Source organism: Vigna unguiculata, chromosome 3 (genome assembly GCF_037176805.1).
Source record: "Vigna unguiculata cultivar grain cowpea cultivar isolate G323 ecotype 2 chromosome 3, ASM3717680v1, whole genome shotgun sequence".
Taxonomy (NCBI): domain Eukaryota; kingdom Viridiplantae; phylum Streptophyta; class Magnoliopsida; order Fabales; family Fabaceae; genus Vigna; species Vigna unguiculata.
Genome location: NC_140794.1, coordinates 10,824,770 through 10,847,151, shown reverse-complemented (window position 1 = coordinate 10,847,151; position 22,382 = coordinate 10,824,770). Strand labels below are relative to the sequence as shown.

Genomic DNA, 22,382 nt, shown 5'->3' with positions numbered 1-22,382 from the left:
TTTAAAAGATATAGAGAAAATGAATGTCAATTTATTAAAATTATAAAAATGTGAATGCTTATTTGAATACTAAAGGCTTGCAACTATCATTTAAATTACATGATGAATATAGATGTCATTTTGAACTCGATTTTTTTTAATTTTCATAAAAATTTAAGTTAAAATTAATAAAAAGTATATAATTAATTTTTAAAATAATTATTAAATGTAAAATTGAAAAATTAAATATGTGCATACAATAAATTTTTAAAATAATAATTTAAGATAAAATAGATTTTTAAAATATAAGTTAAAAATAAATTATTTATAAAATAATTAATTTTTAAAATAATTAAAGATAAAACTGAATTAATGAAATGTCAAAAGAAACAGAAATATTTTCTTATATATTATTATAAATTATTATTATATTATTATTATTAATCCATTATTTTGTAATCCTGTCGTTTCCATGAAACATAATATTGCGAAAAGCCTTTTCATAAATAAATATTTTACATTATTAATGAACTTTTTTAAGAATTTTTTTTTTTGTTTTCTAAAAATATTATTCAACAATAGAAGTTTAAAAATATTTTATTTTAGACAATTGATATTTAAATTTATTTAAACAATATCATAGAGTAAATATTAATAAATGGTAATTAACTTTTTATGTATTTTAGACTATTAAAATAAAATTATATTGATTAATTGATTTTAAATATTTTTTATTTATCAATAAAATTATCTTCTATATGAGAAAGTAATTTTAAATTGATTCATTTTTTTTTATGAAACGAACGAATTTCAATAACTTTTAGAGTTTTAATTTTTTTTAATTTATCTTTAAATCAGTTTTAACTTTAAAAAAAATGGGGTAACTTAGGAGGTATACATTGTTACAAGAGAAAACTAACATTCTTTGTTTGTCAATTACACTGCTATACAAATACCAATTTAGATTTAATTATCAATGAAACTTTGACACCAAATTATATAAAAACCTGTTTTAGTCAAGGTAAACTTATCTATTAATATTTGTTTGGTAGAGCATATTCATTAATATGTTATCATTCCAACAAAACAAAATATATGTTATCATATTTTTTTAAAATTCGTTATATATAACATTTTTTTCTTCATACTAAATTAATTTTGTTATATATTTAATTATTTTTAGTTTATTTCATATAAATTTTTAATCATATTTTTAAAATAGTTTTTATCGTAAATTTATTATAAAAACGTTAATTTAACTTACACTCTTATTAAAACCTGCCAAACAATTGAATACCGATTTAATAGTATTCAAGAATAATTAAAGACTAGTTATGCATCTACCAAATGGATCGGAAAATGTTTAATACGAATTAACTTAGACTATTTATCACTCTCTGCTTTAACTTTGGGAGAGTATTTTCAAAACATACATAAATAAAAATTAAATAAAAATAGGAAGAGATAAACATAGACCAATTGAAAATAACTTCATAGTGAGAATTTGAGTCTAGTACATACTTCTTTTCCTCCAGAAACACATAAATAATGGAAAGGGTGGTAGTAAGCTACTAGGTTTACGGATAACTTTTGAACTTAATTGAAAAAAATATTTAATATTAAAAATTAAAAATCATAAAGATAATATTGTTAGGTATCAATTATTTATTTTGGTTAGTCTGATTTTAGCAATTCAATTTTTGTCTTGATGGGAATTATTCATTCTTGGTATTTTTAAGTATAATAAATAATATTGAGTTTTGAGATAGAGTAAGTATTTCATTTTTAGAGCATGATTAGGATAAAAGACAATTTAACATATAATGTGTTATCAAACTATACAGAAGATCATTTAAGTAGATGTACATACTTTGAGCGAGCACTACAATACCTAACAAGAGATAAGAAACTTAAAGCAAGATGCACAACAATACAAAATGCAAATTCTTTTGAATTTATTAGATCGTTTGATAAATCACATCTTTCGAAAAAAAAAATAATGACGTAGCAGTAGAACTTGTAATCAAAAGACTTTCCAAATATATACCGAAAATGGTTATGTTGGAAAAACAAAGTTGAAGAACTCGTACTAAAACAAGAGTAATATTATTATAAAACATAATGTAATGTGCGGTGTTTATTTTTTAAACTGTGACGGTTTAATTATTATTATTGGTGATTGTGGAAATCGTCATAATTTGCATCATCATAAAGTTATATTAATATAACGGTTTAAAGTGAATTGTGGTTCGAAACTTTAAAATCACATTAAATCAACAAACAAAAGAAGTAAGTTTATATAGAGATCAAGTTTGCATTCATATACCTATGTGCACTACAGAAATGGATAAACCTGTTCGGGAAATAATATGATCTTGATCTTTTTGAATCTTTTTATAATTTTTATTGTTTAATTAAATATACACTAACAAAAAAATCGGCTTATATCGTTACTCATTCAACGTCTGCTTAGGAAAAACCTAACATTAAAAATGACCACTCACTACAAGAAAATGTCTTATTAGTAATCAATTTTAGTGACTAAATATTGTTAGTCACTATAATGACCAATTTAGATATCAATTTACAAAATTAAAATTTATTGGTTACTAAAATAGTTACTAATATAAATAAAAAATTATAATTGGTCACTAAATTTGTCACTAATTAATTAGAGACCAATTTAGTAACTAAGTTATTTTTGTAGCCAAAACTTAGGTAGCTAATTTTTAGTGACCAATTTTCTTTTGTAGTCAAAACTATGGTAGCTAATTTTAAAAACCAATTTAGTGACCAATTATAATTTTTTATTCATAATAGTAACTATTTTAGTAACCAATAATCTTTTTACTTTGTAAACTTGTATCTAAATTAGTCATTATAATAACTAACAACTTTTGGTCACTAAAATGAGTTACTAATGAAGCATTTTCTTGTAGTGACTGATGTTTTTTTAATTAAAATGCCAAAATTGACATGGGCTAGCTGTCTCCTGACGCCAAATACAAAATTGACATTGGCCTGACATCGAATACAAAATTGGCATTGGCATGTTGTAGATCAAACATCGAATGATGTTGGCCTTTAAATATTTGACGTCGAAGAATGTCGGTGTTTCCATATTCGACATCCAAGAACATCGGGGTCCCATAAATTCGACATCCAAGGATGTCTGCTCCCCAATTACCCGACATCAAACCACTTTAAGTCACTTAAAAAAAACACGCGAACCCATTTCCTTTCAATTGTTCCTTCACGCTCCCTCTTTAAAAGGCAAACAATGGTTGTGACGAGGTTTTCGACCACCACGAAAGGTGATTTTTATTTCATTTAACTTAAATGGAAGTTGATTGGCTACCTTGGTGCATATTTTTTAGGATTTTAACCGACTGTTTTGTCCAATGATTTCGCATGGTAGTAGCGTTGTGTTATAAAGCTCCTTCGATGACGTCCAGCCGCGACGACGACGCGATTTGCAGTGGCCAGTAGATGACGCGATATTGTGTTCTCCCCTCTCTAGTGTTGGCAACGACTCCCCTCCACTCTAGTGACGACATTGCAATCTTTTGGCCACCTTCTGAGGTTAGTTTGTTGGTTTTGATATACATTGCAATTCTTGATTTGTTAGGATGTGATTTTGGTTGTTTCCTTATTCTTAGGTAAATATTTTTACAAATTTGAGCATTATGTGGAATTAATGTGGAATTTAAAGGGTTTTGCCTTATTTATCCTATAAAAGGATAGACTTGAAATACAAATATAGACATATATGAATTCTATTAGAAAATTGATTTTTCTCTTTGTGAGAGTTTTTGTGGAATTCTGCGTTATAAGAACCCAGATTATGATCTTATTAGGGTAACATATGGTCATCAAACCCATGACTTATTACTCACATTTTCATTTCTCTTGAGTATGGCGTTAATATCCTTCTCCGAACTGAATATCAGAACGAACCCTCTTTGATTCAGTTGGTATTAGAGCTTTAATTATTGATATTCAGTGAGTTGTTTTTTTAATATATACCTTCAATTTTTATTTTATTTTGAGACTTATGCTAAAAGTGCCTTTCAACTCAACATGGAGGGAAAAAAGGAAAGAAAAGAAAGAGCAAACATATAGAGATAAAGATAAATATTGGGAAAGACATTCTAAAAATACGATGAAAGAGAGAGATGGAGAAAAAGAAAAACACAGAAAAGGAAATTAGTGAGAAAGAGGTTGAAGAGAAAAAGTTGAGAGAGAAAGAAATTGAAGAGGAGTTGAAGAAAATGAAATTAAAAAAAAAAAGTTGAGAGAAAAAAAAATGAAGAGGGGTCGAGAGGAAAAGAAATTGATGAGAAGAAGTTGAGATAAAAAGAAATAGAAGATAAAGTGTTGCAAGAAAAACAAACTAAAGAAAAAGAGTTAAGAGAAAAGAAATTCAAGAAAAAAATATAGAAAAAGAGAGAAAGAGAGAAATAAACAAAAAAGAAGTTGCAAGTAAAAGAGGAAGGAAAATATAATGATATAGATGATGTTTTTTTATGCAAATATTGTTTTTTTCACCATTCAACAACTCGAGGAAGAACTTATAGTGAGATGTTGCAAAATATGTTAGTTGGTCTGAATCAATTAATAGCGTGTACATAAATTCTAATTCTAAATTGGACAGCTAATAAAAGGTGGATCCTGATATTATATGTTTCTGATATTACATGTTTCTCTTGGAAGAAGTGTATTCATGATATTTGAGGACAAATGTATAAGAAAAAAGAGGAAATGACATGATCTTTAGGGTTCTTTGAATTTTCTTGAAATTTTTATTGTTTAATTAAATACAGAAATTATTCATTCATATAATGAAGATTAAATGTAGCATTAATGTGTATTAAATATTCATTATTGATAATTAATGTGGATTGTAGAGGGTATTGTCGAATTTATCCAAGGATACACTTGAAATACAAATATATGATATATATGAATTTTGTCAAAAAATTGAGTTTTGTCTTTGTTAGAGTTGTGAGTTATAGGAACCCCAATTCTGATCTTATCAAGACAACCTATAACGATCATACTCTCATGACTTATCACTCACTTTCTCGTCTTTCTTGGGTGTGTCGTCAATATGCTTCCCCAGACTGAATATTAGAACGATTCTATGTCGTGGCTTCTCATCAGTTGGTATCATAGCCCCTCAACTCGATGCCTATTGTAAATCGTTTGTTGACGAGTTTGTTTCAAAGATGAAGAGGAAATTAAAAGAGAATTTTGAGGAGAGAAAAAGGAAAGAAAAGAAAGAGCAAATGTATAAATATAAAGAAAATATGTTTGATGACTATCGGAAAAAATATGCTCCAATTATGATCAAAGAGATAGATAAAGAGGAAAAGAGAGAGAAATTAAAAAAAAAAAGAGTTTGGAGAGAAATAAATTAGAGAAAAGGAGTTGTGAGACAGAGAGATTAAAAGAAAGAGTTGGGAGAGAAAAAATTTAAGAGAAGGCGTTGAAAGAGAAAGAGATTCATAAGGGGTTGAAAGAAAAGGAAATACAAGAAAAAATATATAAAAGAAAAGAGAAAAAAAATAAGTAAACAAAAAAAAAATAGCAAGAAAAAAAGGAAGTAAAATATGATGTTTTTTTTATGCAGATATTACTATTTTGTCCATTCAACAATCTGAGGAAGAGCTTTTTATGAGAAGTTGTTGTAGCAACCAATTATTTAGTCTCAATCAATTAACAATGTGTGCACATATTCTACTAGTACTAAATTGGAGAACTAATAAAAGAATGATCTTTGATCTTGGTATCATATTTTTCTCGAAAAAAGTGTATTCATGACGATCGAGGATGAATGTATTTGAAGAAGAATGGATGGATATGATCTGGAAGGATCTTTTAAGCTTTCTTGTATTTTTATCTTTTAATTAAGTATAGAAAATAATCATTCATATCACGAGGATTAAATGCAACATTACTAGGTGTTAAATATTAGTTATTCATAATTAATGCGGAATTCGTAGTATCTATGCCTAATTCATCTTATAAAAAAAGATGTACTTTGTAATATATATGATACATGCAAATTCTATTAGAATATTGAGTTTTTTCTTTGTGAAAGTTTTGTGGAGTTTCGGGTTATAAGAACCTTAATTTTAGTATTATTAAGGTAACTTGTGTCGATCATAGCCCCATGACTTATCACTCACCTCCTCATGTTTATTGAGTGTGGCGTCAATATCCTTCCCCAAATTGAATATCAAAACGGTCCTACTTCATGGTTTCTCATTAGGGCACGCACAATGAGGTTGTTCCCGAAGGAAGTTCGTGACACGCAATCAGAAGACCACGAAGTGACACATGACAGTCATAGTTCATGGTCATTAATGATTTAAACGGTGTTAGCAAAAAAGTACTAAATTAAACAAAATTAACCAAAATTTAGACTTATTTGAGTACAAAAACAAAATTAACCAAAAATTGAGACAAAAAAGATATTTTAAATTTATATGAAAAATAAGACAATTCAAAAAATGATAATTAAAATCGTCATATTTTGCATGTAAAATATAACAGTTCTCTGTCATATTATGTTATAAAAAAGTGAAGATTTTGAACAACTATCGTATTAAAACAGTTGCAATTGCGTGATTTTTTTTAGTGCATAAAGAATCTCAATTTGAAGTTATCTACCATTTAAAATAAATTAACACAACAATAAACAGTGCCGAAACTTTGTTGGGGGCAGTGGTGGCCATGCCCCCACAATTTTTAATTTTTTTATATTATATATATATATATATATATATATATATATATATATCAATTATTTTCAATTTTATTAATTTTTTAAATTATATATAACATATATTGAAAATTGATGAAGTTAAATTAAGTATCTTTCTATTTATTTTATAAGACATAACATTTAATGTTAATAAATAATAATGAAAAATAAAAATATTTATTAAGATATTTCTTATTTTCTTTCTTATTATATTTTTAAGTTTTTCACAAATTATTATAATCTTACACTCTCACCTGTTTTCTTTTTGTTTTGAAAAACAAAAAACAGTTAAATACAAACTTATTATTTTTACTTTCATTTCTCATTTGTTTTTTTTTTCATTCGTGAATAAAAAAAGGTAACTCTCTGGTATCATTTTTTTTATCACATGAGCCTTACATTCATTTTTTTTATGATTATGAGAGAAAATGATTATATTATGTGTTTTTTCATAACTGTTTTATAATTAGAACTTGATTGTCATTGATTTTTTCTTTTAGTGACTCTTGATTTTTTATTTTTAATTAAATTATGATAAATTATTTTTTAATCTTAAACTTAAAAAAGAAATATATACATATATATATATATATATATATATATATATATATTGACGAAGAATAAAATAATAGATTTATTTTTTAAAATTGATAAAAAGAAAACTATCCATGACGATGAAAATAATACAAATTCAATATTTTATCTTTATGTATCCTAAATCATGATACAAATGATCATGTTGTTTAATCAGATGAACATGTTTTATGTTAATTCTTTGGAATGTGTTTATATTTACATTGAAAAAAGAAGTTGTTGAAAATTTTAGTTTTGATTCAATTATCGATGAGTTTAAGGATCTAAAAGAATGAAGGAAAATATTTTGTATATGTGTGATTTCTTTTGTAGGTACAATTATACTAAATTATTTACTCATCTTTACTTTCATTTTTATTATGTTAGTGACAATAATTAAATATATAAATTTTGAACTTTTGAGTATATTATTTTGGTTTATCCAAAATTTGTGGTCAAGATCCGCCATTGACAATAAAAGATCAACATGACATTTAGCAACACTTAAATAAAATAAAATAATGAACAAAATATATTTTTGTATACAAAAATGTTACATGATCTTAAGTCAAAATATGTGCAAAAAATCTAAATTATTGAATTTCTCAACCTCATATGTTCCAACATAAATGCAATCTTGAAACATTGTTTAACACTAAAAAAAGGTTGACGTCTTTGGTTTAAAAATACTATATCAATTCATTTTTAAGTTTGGGGATTATAGTGTATCAAAATTTGGATCATGGATGAATTCCAATTTTTCGTCTAAGTTCAGGACTACAAATATATTTAACCCGATAATACATTTACAAAATATAAGACCAAAAAAAGGTTTTATGAGTAAGGATATTTTCTCTTATTATATTATATTTTATTCTTTTTAAAATTACGTATTTTCATTTCATAAAATTATCTATAGATAATATTGTCATAGTGACATATAAGTGATTAAGATTGGCAAAAAAATTTGTACCCACATATATCCACCGGTAAAATTCATAACGAATATTAAATTGATATCCTTAATGGATATTCATACGTAATGGGTACACATATTTAAGGGCAAGTACGAATATCATGGTATCTCACCCGCGAATATCCGTTATCTGCTCATAATTATATTTTTTTCTTGGATAATAATTATTAGTTAGTTTTATTTTAGTATTTTTTTTAATTAAGTGATTAAAATAAAGTTACTAGTGAAATGAATATTAATTATTGAAGAGTTGTTTAAAATTTGACTTTATGTAGTTTTTATTTTTTATTTAGGCATGTAAATGAAAGTTAATTTTAAAGGAGTTAAGTATGTTTTTAATCTATAAACTTTAACGTGAAACTAAAATTCATCCATGTTTAAAACTTTGATACATTTTAGTCCTTAAATTTTAAAAAGCGAATCAATATAGTCTTTATAACCAGAGGTGGACCTCTGTTATGACAGGGGAGCCACGACTCACCCAAAGTTTTTTTTTTTTATATATATAGTTTAAAAAGGTATTTTTATATTATTATATTTTTATATAAACTTAGTTTAATCTTTTTTTTAAATTTAAAAATCTGGTTACTTTTTTTACTCTCTTTTTATGTCTCTCTCTTTCTTACCTCCATCTCCTACTCTCCTTATTTTTCTATCTCAATTTTCATCATCAATCTTTTATTATTTTCAAAATCAAATTGTACCACGATAAGATTAAGGAGTTAAGAAATATTTTGGATTAAATAATTTTTTCTTTTAAGTAAATTCCTTTTTTATCCTTTTTTTTCGAAGTAATATATTTTACTCTTGTATGTGACTTTTCTATGCTCTAGACATATCTCTATTTGTTAGAGATTATAAAATCATGCTCTGATTGTTTATCAAACTCTTTTTGTAAATAGAGCTATTTTAGACTTTGAAGTTGGATAAGAAAATAACAATATTAAGAACATATTTTAAGGTCGAGGAAGTTAATCATCTAGAAGATGTTAATTTTCTTAAAATATTAAGTTTTGGTTTTGAGATTTAATATGGGGTATTCATAATTTTATTTTTTAATATATTATTATTGATGATAAACTTTATGTTACACTTATATATATATATATATTTATATATATATATATATATGTGTATATATAATTGTCTCTTCCCCTAAAATTTTTGTCCAAATTCCGCCTATGTTTATAACCCAATTATGTTAATTTTTTTTAACGTGTCAAACGCGTTTCCCAACATATATTGAAGCAGAAATGCGTCAAACAGTGTAAACAACTCAGATGTTAGTAAGAAATTTGTTTGACATGTTAAACAAATTTAATGTAATTGAGTTAAAATTACTATATTCATTCGTTTTGAAAGTTTGAAGATTAAAATATATCAAAGTTCTATACACGAATGAATTAATGTAATTGACATCAAGAAAGATGTATTCGCATCTTCAAAGAAAAATGAGAGAAGAAGTTATAGTCTTAAAGAGAAGGTAGAGGAAACTACTTTAAACAGATAAATGTTTTTATGATAATGGTTTAAACGATTTTTATGCGAGACAAGTAATCCATAGACCCTTTAACCAACCAAATTCGTTGTTATCTCCATAAATAATTAAATAAGAAACAATTATTAAAAATAATAGTTTTTTTTATAAAATTAATTTTCAATAGATATTAATTATTATTGTTATTATTGTTGATTATTAATTATAGAAAGTCGTACAAATTTTGACAAGAAAATTAATAGTTATGAGACATTTTTTGTAAAAAAAATAATGTGTTAGTTCTGTCATTCTCTTTGCTCTATTATGGTATAAATAAATGATATAATTACGTAAAAGTTAATGTTAAAATTATAATTACCTTAAAATAGATAATCTTAATTTGATGTTAATTAGCGTGCATTTTAAATAAGCGATCATTATCATTTAATCTTTAATGTTTTATTTTAAACTGTTAGACCAAAATCACTAATCTTAAAATATTAAAAAGTAAATATCTGTAGTTCGAAATATGAAATCATAGCTAGTTATAAATTTTAAAAGGAAGATCAAGGGGTATTTTATAAAGAAAAATAAATTCCAAAATAAAATAAAATAGAATAAAATAATTGTTCAGAGAATATCATTCACAATCATTCTCAACACAACACTCTTCTTCACTTTTGTTTCGCACCCCAAACCAAACCCAATACCAATAGTAGTCGCGTTCGTGTTTCCGTTGTTCTCTGCTTCTCCATTCCCACTCGTGGGGTTACCCTCCTTACTCTTCCCTTTTCTTCCCCTTCGCTTCCAGCAGCAACCACCACCCTTAATTTCAGGATTTGGGACTGAGATTCTTCTCTTCACTTTTTTTTTTTTAAAATTTTTTTCTTTTTTTTTTTTAATTTTTTGTGAGGGAGAATGTCGAAGAAGAAAGTTAGCGGCAACACCATGACGCTCAAGGACTTCCATGGCGGTTCTATACCCTCTGATCTCCCTCTACCTTCTGCTCCTGGCGTGTAAGTACCACCCCTTTAATGTTTTTCCCTTGTTTTCAATCCATGTATTTTAATTTGTGATCTTTCTGTGTTAGTTTGATGTGTCTTCGATTATTCGCAAATGGGTACCCCTGTTGATGTTGTGGTTGTGCAAATAAAAAACGAAGGGGTGTGTATTTGAGGAATTAGATCTGTGGATTTAAATCGTACATCATTTCTGTTTCCGTTTAGTATGGTGAGGTTTCTTCGTGATGGATCTGTTTGTGCAATGTCTTACCTTTTTTTTTTTGGTTATTTTTGGTATTTTGCAGGACTGTGAGGCCTTCAGATCGTTCTGGTTTTGATCGGCCTTCGGCGTGGGGGACGCAGATGGGGCGGTCGGATCATTGGTCTCGGCCGCACACGTCGCCGGCAACTAGGCATTACGATGATAAAAGCCCGTTTCTGTCACACACTACCCCGATTGGCAGGAATTTTGATGAGGATGAGAGGAAGCCCCTTGATGGCGTTTCGGTGCCTCGGAGGACAATCAGTGATGAGAGCATTCGTGGTGGTCCTCCTTCTCGTGTTGAGGTGAGACCGGAGTATGGACTGGGAGGGAGTTCATTAGGCAGGCAAGTGACTCCAGTGTCTCAAACTCCTGTTGGGATGGGTAACTCATACTCGGCGAGGCTTACCGATGCAGTGCACGTAGGGATGAATCCTCAGAGTTTAGGAGGTAGTAAGGAGCAGGGAACTGGTGGTAGTGGTGGTGGTGGTTATCCGAATGCATGGTCGATGAGGAAAGAAGTGGCAAGTGCTGTTGAGCCGGAGCAACCCGCTTGGTCTAGTGCTAGTGCTGCCTCCAAGTTGGCTCATGCAAGTGCTCTTGAGAAGGTGTCTTCTGGTAGATGGCAGTCAAAGGCTGTACATTATCAGGCAGATGCTGAGATTGTTAGATCTCCTGAAGTGGAGAATAGACCACGTGTTAATGGTGGTGTTGCCTATAATAGGATGGATGCGGTTGGTGAAAAGGAGCACTATGATGCTATGCTAGCAAGACATGCTGAACGGGGCTTAGGCATTGATAATCAGATGCAAGGTGGTAGGAATGAGTTACTAAATTATGAAAGGTCTGGGGTTTCCAGGTATTCAGATGTACGACCTACAAGTGCACCTTATCACTCTGATGGGGTTCAGCTGTCTCGAAACGAGGGAAGAATTGTTGGGTCTGACTTGCAGCACCCTATGCCTTCTGAACCAACTGAGCGACCTAAACTGAAGTTGCTACCAAGGGCAAAGCCGCTGGAAAATTCAGAACATGCTGCTATGGAGTATGCGCAGGTATTCACAAGTTCAGCTTACAAGATTCCTTTCCACAGGAGTTTTTTTTATCTCTATTTGTTGCAGGGGATTCGGTGATTAACTTTTATTTAGTCTTATGGTTGCTTTATGGATTCTATTATTTGCTTTATGGTAGGGTAATCGTCAGGTTAATGATTCTGGTCATGTTGAAACTGTTTATCTGGCACATGGCCATGCCAATATTGCAAAGCCTGTATCAGCTGGATCTGACAGTGGTAAGGACTCAGGACAGCGTCCCAAGCTGAATTTGAAGCCTCGGTCTCATCCCGTTGAACAGTTGGACGGAAACAGTGAAAGAGACAGGTCAGTTGTGTGAGGCTGTCAATTTAGGAATTTTTAACTTCTGTTTGTATCTATTATATGGTATTTATGCTGTCTGTGAAAGTGACACATTGCCAGTTGGTTCAAAACATTGTGAACTATTGCCATAGCAAACTATTTCCATAGCAGATGCTTGAACATGTATATTATAAGAATGGACGCTCATTATTTCTCTTAAACCCAATACAGTAGTAATACTCCAAACGTGCACATGAAAGGAGAAGGTTATTTTGTTTTAAGCTAACTAAATTTGATATTTGATAGAACATACATATTGGGTTTTCCAAGGGGGTTCATGTGTCAGGTCAACTCCAAAACTAAATACAATCCACCTATTACAAGTAGTTTAGGGATTTAGGTTGCCTTCATTGGAACAACTCGAATATTTTCTGTTTAGCGTGATCAGGAAGAAAGCCAGGTGTGATTCCAACACTTACCACTGAGGCACACTTGCACATACACCCAGAAAGCACAAGAAAGACATTCCATGCCTATAATTTCTAAGTGAATTTTAAAATTGTAATGAAAATAACAAAAGAGGGGATTGCGTGCACATTTCATGTCTTCATGATTCTTGTATGTTCTTGATAGGAATATTAATTTCATTCTTCCTGTTCATTAGATCAGAATTATGGAAAATATTAGAAGTTTCATTCGTGATTTGTTGCTTTCAAAATGCCATATTTTGGAGTAAGAGTTGTGCTCCCTAAATTCGAAAAGTGATGGAGGAGAGAATTAGGGAGGTGAGACACTGGAAGAGAAGTGGTTTTAATTCTTAAAACACTAATAGATTGGTCACTTGACCATAGAACAAATGTCTGCAATATCCTTCGTTTTAAGGAACAGTGGAATTATATTTTTTTTACTGTTAAAATGTGGTGATGCTAGCGTTTTCAAAAGAAAGTAAGTTGGTATTCCCCAGTATAAACCAGAAAGAAATTTATCCCTGGAGTTTTTAAACTTAGCTATTCATCAGTTAACTCCTTGACGAGCCATCCAGCTTCCTCTATTTCTGTCTGACCATCTGCACCTTCTACATTTAATAGTAAACAAAATTGAAGAGGCCATGGAATTACATTTACACATTGTACATATGGAAATATGTTATACTATAGGTAGCAATAGTTCTATTCTATGTGTGTTTGTATCCTTTTCACCCATTCAAATTTAGTTAGTACATATTAAAATTTTGGAGCAGTCAGGTAGATTTGGCTTAGGGCTTGCCTCATGCTGGCCCTTAAATTCACATTACATGTTTATCAAGCCTTTTGGTATTATAATTAGTAGCAAAGATACATCAATGCCTCCGAATAAAAAACTTCTAAATAGTGCTATTATCGATTCTTATGTTTGCTTTTAACTTCGAGAATAGTTGTTTTATATTTGCTTTTATTCTTGTCCTATAAGGAATTCTTTATGTTTGCTTCTCATTATAGATATGTTTGTTAAGGGCCCTCATAACATAGAGAATGTGTGCCTCGTTTTTTGTTTTCTTCAACTAGTGTATGTAACTCCTATATTTTAGGATTGTAAGAGTAACCAAGCATTATATATTATTGAATTCAGCCACGTTTCAATCATGGCCTACTTTAACCAAATATTATATCTTGGATTGGGATTCTCGAACTTTTTGATGTCTTCGATATTTTCTCGTGTCTGTGCTCAATACATAAATAGGGCTACTTTCAGAAAGTTTATTTGTTTAATTATTTGTGGCTTCTTGTATAATAATGGAATGACCGATGCATATGTTTCAGGAATGCTTTATTTGGTGGAGCTCGCCCACGAGAATTAGTATGTTTTTTTCCTTGTATTATCCTAAAGGCCAGTTAGAATTCATGCTTTACCTTTATTATTGTTGTTTTTATCCTGTTAAAATCACCCTACTCAATATGGGTGGAATACTTTATTTTCCTATAATTAGTGTGTCTTATAATGGCAACTGCTGCTACTGACATTACTTTTCTTTCATTTTGTCCGTGCTTGGCTTCTGTTTTCATCCTGATAATGTTAGTAACCTTTTCCACAGGTGTTGAAGGAGCGAGGGATTGATGATGTGTCAATCAACAGTTATGATGTGGTGGAGCATTCAAATAGGTAAGGACTTGTTCTGTCTGTCTGTACGCTATACCATTTAACTTAATGGTGATCCTAGTCTGATACAATTCTTGCTAATTACCAATAAATCTTATTGCTTGAAGGGTTGAAAACAACATTTTGAGGGCTGAGAAACATCATCCTGAACATGCAAGCCAGAGCCGGTACAGTGAAAAGACTGAGGATGCTCATCTCGATCAAAGGACTGGCAGAAAAGCTGAAAGGAAGGAGCAAAAGGTAGATGGTGAAAGGGTTCATGCACAGAGAAGAAATTGGCGGGGTGATACTCGGAGAACTGTGAGGGAGACTGATAGGCCACAGGCTTCTGAGAGACAACCTTCACCTGAGACATGGCGCAAGCCTGTGGAGCAGCAGCCTAAAGGATCTCCAGGTGCTGCTGGTATACGGTATGGTAGAGCTGCTTCAGCTGTTGAACTTGCACAAGCATTCTCGAGATCTGTATCAGATCCAAAAGTAAATGATAGGTTTTCTGGTCAAAGGGGACTGAACACAGGCAGCAGCAGGACACAAGTGCCTTTTTCACGGCTTGTTGGTCCTACATCAAGGCCTCAGATCAATGGTTATTAAATCTTTGGTGGATAATTGGGACTCACTGAAGACCACTTTCTGGGAGAGACTATTGAATTCGTGCAAAGTGGATTGCCAAGCACTTCATGGAGTGGCTGTACTTTTCACTATTTTCTCCTCATTCTCAACAAACACGAGTGAGTGAGAAGATTTAAACATAGAACTAGTTATGACAATACCAATTTACAATCACCATGTTTTATTGTTTTTATTTATTGCCCCGTATCATTTCTCGCCTAGAAACTAATTTTTTGTCTTTGTGGTGAAGGTGAAAGGGCTGTTGCCTAATTAAGACATTGTAGCATGATTAACACCATAAAATTGTTCGTTTTAGTTTCATCATCAATTAGCTAGCTGCTATCTTGGCCATTTTATGGATATCCTTATCACAGATTTATAGTTTTTCAACAATTAATCATCATGTATTTTATCCGCAAAGCAATTATTTTTACCAGTAAATCAATCAAATGTTGAAGTTCGTAATATTGTGTATTGATGCACAATGGAAACAAGTTTCCGTTCCATACAAAAATTGCAAAATGAATATGGTAACAATGCAAACTTGCAGTGGGTGACAGAAATTTGTGTGTTGTATGAGGGAGAAGTAAAAGTCCTATTCACACATTTATCTGATAATTGGACAATTCAAGTATAATATACTAATTAACATGCCATCACTATTTGCTTATTCAAGTCCTAATCTGAAACAAAAACACCAAGGTCCCTCGCTCTATCATCAATTTCATGAATTAATGTAACTAAGGTACTAACTTTAGAAGAGAGAATATTCTAACAGTGATAAATTATTTTTACCTTATCCTAAGTACACAAATAATTAGCTGTCTTATCTCCTTTATAATTTCCCAATCAAAACAATGCAAAGATTATGAATGAAAGAAGAAAAACAATCAATTATCATCAATCGAATAGAAACAATTGTAGCAATTACATTAAACCAACAGAAGGAAACACTATGTGATTCAACCATGAATGAAGAATCAATGGAAGAAGAATATTTAGGCATGTATGTTGTCCACAACTTTATGCCTTTGAAACGTATGAAATCAAGGCCTTAATAATGTCCAAAATTTACCTTTTACAGGTAGTGGACATTTCATGTTACTTGGACTTTTATAAATGGAAGTGCTTCAGCTGTCAAAACTTATGTTTTGTACGGGTTGACATCCAATTCAGACAATTGCATCGCCGATGTCAACATCTGTAATGGTATTTTTTTAGCGAAAAAAAAATGTGCAATACAATATAAAATAAAGGATCTGGAGGCCGCGGCCATGTAATGCCAATTAATTAGAAAAGGAGAAAAGAGAAAAAAAAAATGACGGATGTGAGAGGGAAAATGAGTTGATGCTACATAAAAGGAAATTAGGTCAAATTCAAAATTGGGGATGCAGAGTGGGTTGTTGTATTAAATATAGGAGAAAGAAAATTTACTCTTTACCTTTTACTGTGAAGGGTAAAGTAGAAACTAAATCAGCTTTTAAAAATATAGGAGAAACCATTTGAGGTGCCTGGAAAAACCCTCAACTTCTTATCCAAGGGCAGACCTATGTCTCAAGGTTAGTCTTAGATCAACTAGGATTAGAGTATCATTTTTTATGCCATGTTACATTCACTTGTTAGAGTTTCACTTATTTATATAAAATAAAATTTAAGCATAAAAATTAACTAAATTACTTAACATTTTATTTGAAATTTGTCAAATACTTAAAAATATTAAATTTTTAATAAAAAATAAAAAAAATGTTATATATATATATGTATGTAATATACAATAGAAATATTAATCAAGGGATTTTTATAAAAGAAAGAAAGAAAATTGTGGTGCGTGAATAGGAAAAGGAGGTGTGAAAATAACATGTGCCAAGTTTAGCCCGTTACTTCCATGCTTGATCTTTTTGGATTGATCGAACAAAAAATGTGTTTTAATTTTTTATAATTAAAAGAAAAGAAAATGCGGTGCGACGACGTACTTTACATCGACCCAATAGGAGCAACTCCGCGTGAACTCGTTCTGCGATCCATCGTCGTTTTTCTTTCCTTCTCCATCGTTAGACTCTCACTTTGACAAAACCCGATTTTCTGTTTTCTCCATTTTCTTTTGTCATTTCGGGGCCTTTCGATCTTCAGAAGACTATAAGAGGAACAACATGTTGGAGAAGATTGGGTTGCCACCGAAGCCTTCGCTCCGAGGGAATACTTGGGTGGTTGACGCTTCACACTGCCAGGGATGTTCCTCTCAGTTCACCTTCATCAATCGCAAGGTTGATTTCAGTTATCATTTTTCATTTGGATTAATTTTTTTTTTTCGTGGAGGAGGTTTCTTAGTAAACACAGAAACTTTTCGCAATTAGAGAGAAGACCCATGATTTATTTTCCGTTTCGAATGTTTGATTTTATGTGGGTATTTCAGGGAATCTTAGAGTCGTTAAATTTTCGCTCATTTATTATTCATGAATAATTATAACTTGGTGGCTGTTGTCGTTATTCGTTGTGTGTTTATGCTTGAATTGTGCAGATACTTAATTTCGTTGAGTTAGTACGTTCGTTTATGAAAAGTGATTAACTCAGTCCAGTATGTCGTTGATCTGTTTGGGATAATCTGGTTTGGCTGATTGATTTTCTTAATCAGCGTTAATTGGATTGAATTGCTGTGATTACAAGAAATATTGTGTAACAAATCTCTTTGTTCTGTGAAGCCATGTTTCATAGGGGCTACTCATTTTCCTCTTAGTAATGTATATGCAAGATTTTGCTTCCTAAACTAATTCATGTCAAGTTAGAAAATATATTGTCCATGTCATGTGACAGTGTTTGAATTCTCCTTCCTTTGTGCATTGCATCTGTAAAGTTAGAGAGATTAACTCACCGTGTACGAAGCGTCCCCAGTTGAATCCTTTTAATAAACTGTAGTTGTGAATCTTAATGGAATCCTTGGTTACAATAAATGAATAAAATGCTAGTCGACATCATTTCATAATTTTTGTGCGAAGCATAAGACTATGTTCCATGTTTGCTTATGAATCTGATTGAACTCAAACTGAATTCTTTGTCCAAAATTTATTTATTTACATTGTTTGCAATTTCCTCTTACGTTTCAGCATCACTGTAGGAGGTGTGGAGGGATCTTTTGCGGCAGTTGTACTCAGCAAAGAATGGTTTTACGTGGACAAGGTGATTCACCTGTGCGTATCTGTGAACCTTGTAAGAAGCTAGAAGAGGCAGCACGGTTTGAATTGCGACATGGACGTAGACCTGGGAGAGGTATTTTTATTTATTTTTCTTCATATGGCTTTCAGGCTGTGCTATTTTACGCTAAACTAGACCTCCTGTATTTCACTTTTGTTATTATTTCACGGTTCCGTACTTTTTGAATGTTAATTTCAATTTATCCAGGGAGCTTGAAATCAGCACCTAATGATGAAGATGAAGTTTTGAACCAAATTCTTGGTCAAACCAGCGACAAAGTTGCTAGCAGACAAAAATCAGTTGGTATTGCATCTTCTTCAAGCACATCCAATGATGATGGAGAGATACAAAACATTGTCTCGAATGGTAAACCTAATCTTTTGGGTATTGATTTGGGATCCACCACTCCTGAAGAGTTACGTAAGCAAGCTTTGGAAGAAAAAAAGCAGCATAGAATTCTTAAAGGAGAGGGGAAATCTGGGGAGGCGATGAAAGCTTTTAAGAGAGGGAAGGAGCTTGAGAGGCAGGCTGATGCTTTGGAAATTCATTTAAGGAAGGTGCGGAAGAAGAGTTTACCTTCGGGAAACTTGTCTGATTTACATAACAAAGGAAATCCTGTAGAGTCTGACAGAAAAACAAAGTCACTCTCTCATGTGGGCAGAGAAAAGGATGATCTTACTTCTGAACTTAGAGAACTGGGATGGTCAGATATGGATATACGTAATGAAGAGAAAAAGCCAGCAAACTTAAGTTTGGAGGGTGAACTCTCGTCACTAATTGGAGAAATCTTTACAAAATCTGGTGAACAAAAGGTTAGCAGGATTGACAAGTCCCAAGTTGTTGCTCTGAAAAAAAATGCTCTACTGCTGAAGCGCGAGGGTAAGCTTGCAGAAGCCAAGGAGGAACTAAAAAGAGCTAAAATTTTAGAAAAGGAACTTGAAGAACAGGAACTCCTTGCTGGGGCTGAAGATTCTGATGATGAGCTATCAGCATTAATTCGGGGCATGGATGATGATAAAGAATTACCAAATCTGCATGATCATGGACATGGTTTTGATTTTGAACGCCTTTTGGCCACTTCTGATGACCTTGACGGTAACTTTGAAGTGACTGATGAGGATATGATGGACCCTGAAATAGCTGGCGCTTTGGAATCATTAGGCTGGACTGAACCTGAAAATACATCTTCCAAGTCTCAAACCTTTAACAAAGAAGCATTGCTTGATGAAATTCAGTCTCTTAAAAGAGAGGCTCTTAATCAAAAGCGAGCAGGTAATGCTGAAGAAGCAATGACATTCCTGAAAAAGGCAAAGTTATTAGAAAGGGACCTTAACAGCTCTATACCCGAAGACTATAATAATATGTCTCAAAAATCCACACCCTTAAGGAAAAGTGTGCATTCGGAAATTGCTGGTAATGGATCAGACTCCATTAAACTGGATGAGAGAAATACAAGTGCCACTAATAATGTTTCTTCTACTGTGGCACCAAAAAGTAGATTGATGATTCAGAGAGAACTTTTGAGTGTGAAAAAGAAGGCTCTTACACTAAGAAGGGAAGGGAAAATGAATGAAGCAGAAGAAGAAATGCAGAAGGGTGCTGCACTTGAACGTCAGCTGATGGAGATGGATAAGGCATCAAGCCTCAAAACATTACATACAAACACTGCTGATAATGTTCCGATTACAGTACATAAGCATGATGATTTTAGTATAAATCTTCCACATGAGGAAGGAGGTGAAGATGATGTGACAGATCAAGATATGTCTGATCCCACATATCTTTCACTCCTTAGGGACATGGGTTGGAATGACGACAATAAGGAACTTTCTAACTCAAGCAAGCCTTCGAAGAAAGATGATAATCATTTTGTTCCTGTAAATGATACTTCTCCAAGTAAGCATTCTACAAATATCTCAGTTCAAGCTCCAAGAAGTAAAGTTGAAATTCAGAGGGAACTCTTGGGTTTGAAGAGAAAGGCCCTTGCTCTCAGGCGTGAAGGGAAAGTTGAGGATGCAGAAGAAGTTCTTAAAACGGCCAAATCATTAGAAGCACAGATGGTTGAGATGGAAGCTGCAAAGAATAAAGCACAGGTTGTGGCCACTGTGATGAAAGACAAACTTCTCAATGCTCCAGTTGATGAAGAAAGTGATGTGGTTGTTTCGGAAGAGGATATGCATGACCCAACATTGAATTCAATTCTTACTAATCTAGGGTGGAAGGATGATGAATCTGAACCTGTGACCCTAAAAGCAGAGCCAGTTAAGGAAGCTACTGATAGGTCTGCACATACTATGGATCTATCTGCGCCTGATTTGTCTTCAAGCATTCCTGCTGCAGCTTCAAGAAATAAGGGAGAGATTCAAAGAGAACTTTTAATATTGAAAAGGAAGGCACTTGCATTAAGGCGCAAGGGAGAGATAGAAGAGGCTGATGAAATTTTAAGGCAGGCCAAAACTTTGGAAGCCCAACCAGAAGATTTTGGGAACCAGAACAAGGACTTGTCACTTAATGTTTCTAAGGATAAACAGTCTCTTCCATCTGAATCGGTTGATTTTCGGGAAAGGAATGGAAATTTGGGAGTTGCTACTGATGTTGATAATGCTTCAGCCGCCTCGTCTGTGGTTTGGTCAAGTAAGAATAGTTCTGAATCAACATTCGGTTTAGAAAGAATCAACAATGAGACAAATATTCCCATCTTAAGGAAGTCTGATAATTTACTTCCTGCAACCTCTCACTTGGCAGATGGTAAGCATTCATTGACTGCTGAGGAGAGTACTTCAAGTGAAAATCTTTCGAAAAAGATGAAAGCGGAAAACAACGACGGTCATAGCTACTCAGCTGGCCACTCTATGGATGCGCTAGAATTACATTCTGGTGACGGTAGTAACAGTTCTGAAATATTGACTCAAAAACATAAAGAACTTGCTTCGGCTAATTCATCTCGAGCTGGGTCTGCTATTCACTTGGACTCCTCAAAGAATTTCAGCCAGCATACTGATGTAGTTGAAAAGCCAAACATAAACAAGTCAAATTCTGTACAGGATTATGCTTCTCAGCACCACCTTACCTTGCGTCAGGAAATTTTGGCTCATAAAAGGAAGGCAGTTTCTTTGAAAAGGGAGGGGAAACTATCCGAAGCTAAGGAGGAACTCTCGCAAGCCAAGCTGTTAGAGAAGCGATTGGAAGATGGAAGTATGCAGGCAGACACTGGCTTTGTGAGCAATGTTTCCCAGGCGTCAAATGTTGTAGAGAAGAAACAGGAATCATCAAATGTTAGTTCAAAACCATTGAGTAGTCGTGAACGATTCAAATTGCAGCAGGAATCTCTGGGGCATAAACGACAGGCCCTAAAGCTACGGAGGGAAGGCCGGACAGAGGAAGCAGAAGCTTTGTTTGAACGGGCAAAGGCAATTGAAACCCAGTTGGAGGAGTTGACAGCTCAAGATTCTAATAAGTTAGATGGTGTAGATGATGTCACTGTTGAGGATTTTCTTGATCCTCAACTCTTATCTGCTCTGAAAGCTGTTGGACTTAATGATGTAGGCGTTGTTGTATCAAAAGCCCCAGAAAGACAAGAGACCGTGAAACCCAATGCTAAAGTTGAAAACTCTAACCAAGAGAGAATTCAGCTAGAAGAAAGAATCAAAGAAGAAAAAGTTAAGGCACTTAATTTGAAACGTTCTGGGAAACAAGCCGAAGCCTTAGATGCTCTTCGACGTGCCAAATTGTATGAAAGGAAGCTAAATTCATTAACCTCTGGTTGATGAAGTAAATACTGTAACTTCATGGTGGGAAGTCTTCCCTTGTTCAAATTGGTAGTTGCTCTGAGGTTAGTTGAATTTGTGAACTTTCATTAAAGGGGGACTTGAAGGTGCCCAGGAGGTTGCTCCTTCCCTTATTACACATGCATGTTTTGCTTTATTATGCTCATAAATACTGGAGAATGTATACATGATCATTTGCTAGTTACAATTTTCAGTTGTGCTTCTAAACATGAATCAATGTTGTATAATATGTTTACATTTAAATTTATATAAATGGCCATTCCCACGA

The 22,382-nt window shown here is 32.3% G+C and overlaps 2 protein-coding genes across 3 annotated transcripts; both read left to right on the top strand.

The window, feature by feature from the left end:
* The first annotated feature begins 10,554 nt into the window (after positions 1-10,554).
* Positions 10,555-15,465, top strand: LOC114177511 (eukaryotic translation initiation factor-like protein). The gene is made up of 6 exons (XM_028062887.2): positions 10,555-10,790; positions 11,081-12,092; positions 12,229-12,416; positions 14,192-14,228; positions 14,464-14,531; positions 14,636-15,465. Exons 1-6 carry the CDS (start codon positions 10,693-10,695, stop codon positions 15,117-15,119), a joined length of 1,887 nt encoding a protein of 628 aa, XP_027918688.1. The 5' UTR covers positions 10,555-10,692; the 3' UTR covers positions 15,120-15,465.
* Positions 15,466-17,103: 1,638 nt separating this feature from the next.
* LOC114178977 (phosphoinositide binding protein) lies at positions 17,104-22,382 on the top strand. 2 transcript variants are annotated; one of them, XM_028065145.2, is made up of 3 exons: positions 17,104-17,401; positions 18,250-18,401; positions 18,534-22,382. In XM_028065145.2, the coding sequence occupies exons 2-3, from the start codon at positions 18,293-18,295 to the stop codon at positions 22,091-22,093; spliced, it is 3,669 nt and encodes a 1,222-aa protein (XP_027920946.2). In that variant the 5' UTR covers positions 17,104-17,401; positions 18,250-18,292; the 3' UTR covers positions 22,094-22,382. The 2 variants fall into 2 exon arrangements, with proteins under 2 accessions (XP_027920946.2, XP_027920945.2); XM_028065144.2 differs by having other exon boundaries at positions 18,239-18,401.

Excerpts from the sequence above, each read along its gene's own strand:
- LOC114177511 (XM_028062887.2), top strand. The coding sequence starts at position 10,693 with ATGTCGAAGAAGAAAGTTAGCGGCAACACCATGACGCTCAAGGACTTC. Across the intron at positions 10,791-11,080 it reads CTACCTTCTGCTCCTGGCGT|GACTGTGAGGCCTTCAGATC; the intron begins GTAAGTACCACC and ends GGTATTTTGCAG. Across the intron at positions 14,532-14,635 it reads GTGGTGGAGCATTCAAATAG|GGTTGAAAACAACATTTTGA; the intron begins GTAAGGACTTGT and ends TATTGCTTGAAG.
- LOC114178977 (XM_028065144.2), top strand. The coding sequence starts at position 17,288 with ATGTTGGAGAAGATTGGGTTGCCACCGAAGCCTTCGCTCCGAGGGAAT. Across the intron at positions 17,402-18,238 it reads TCACCTTCATCAATCGCAAG|CATCACTGTAGGAGGTGTGG; the intron begins GTTGATTTCAGT and ends CTTACGTTTCAG. Across the intron at positions 18,402-18,533 it reads TGGACGTAGACCTGGGAGAG|GGAGCTTGAAATCAGCACCT; the intron begins GTATTTTTATTT and ends CAATTTATCCAG.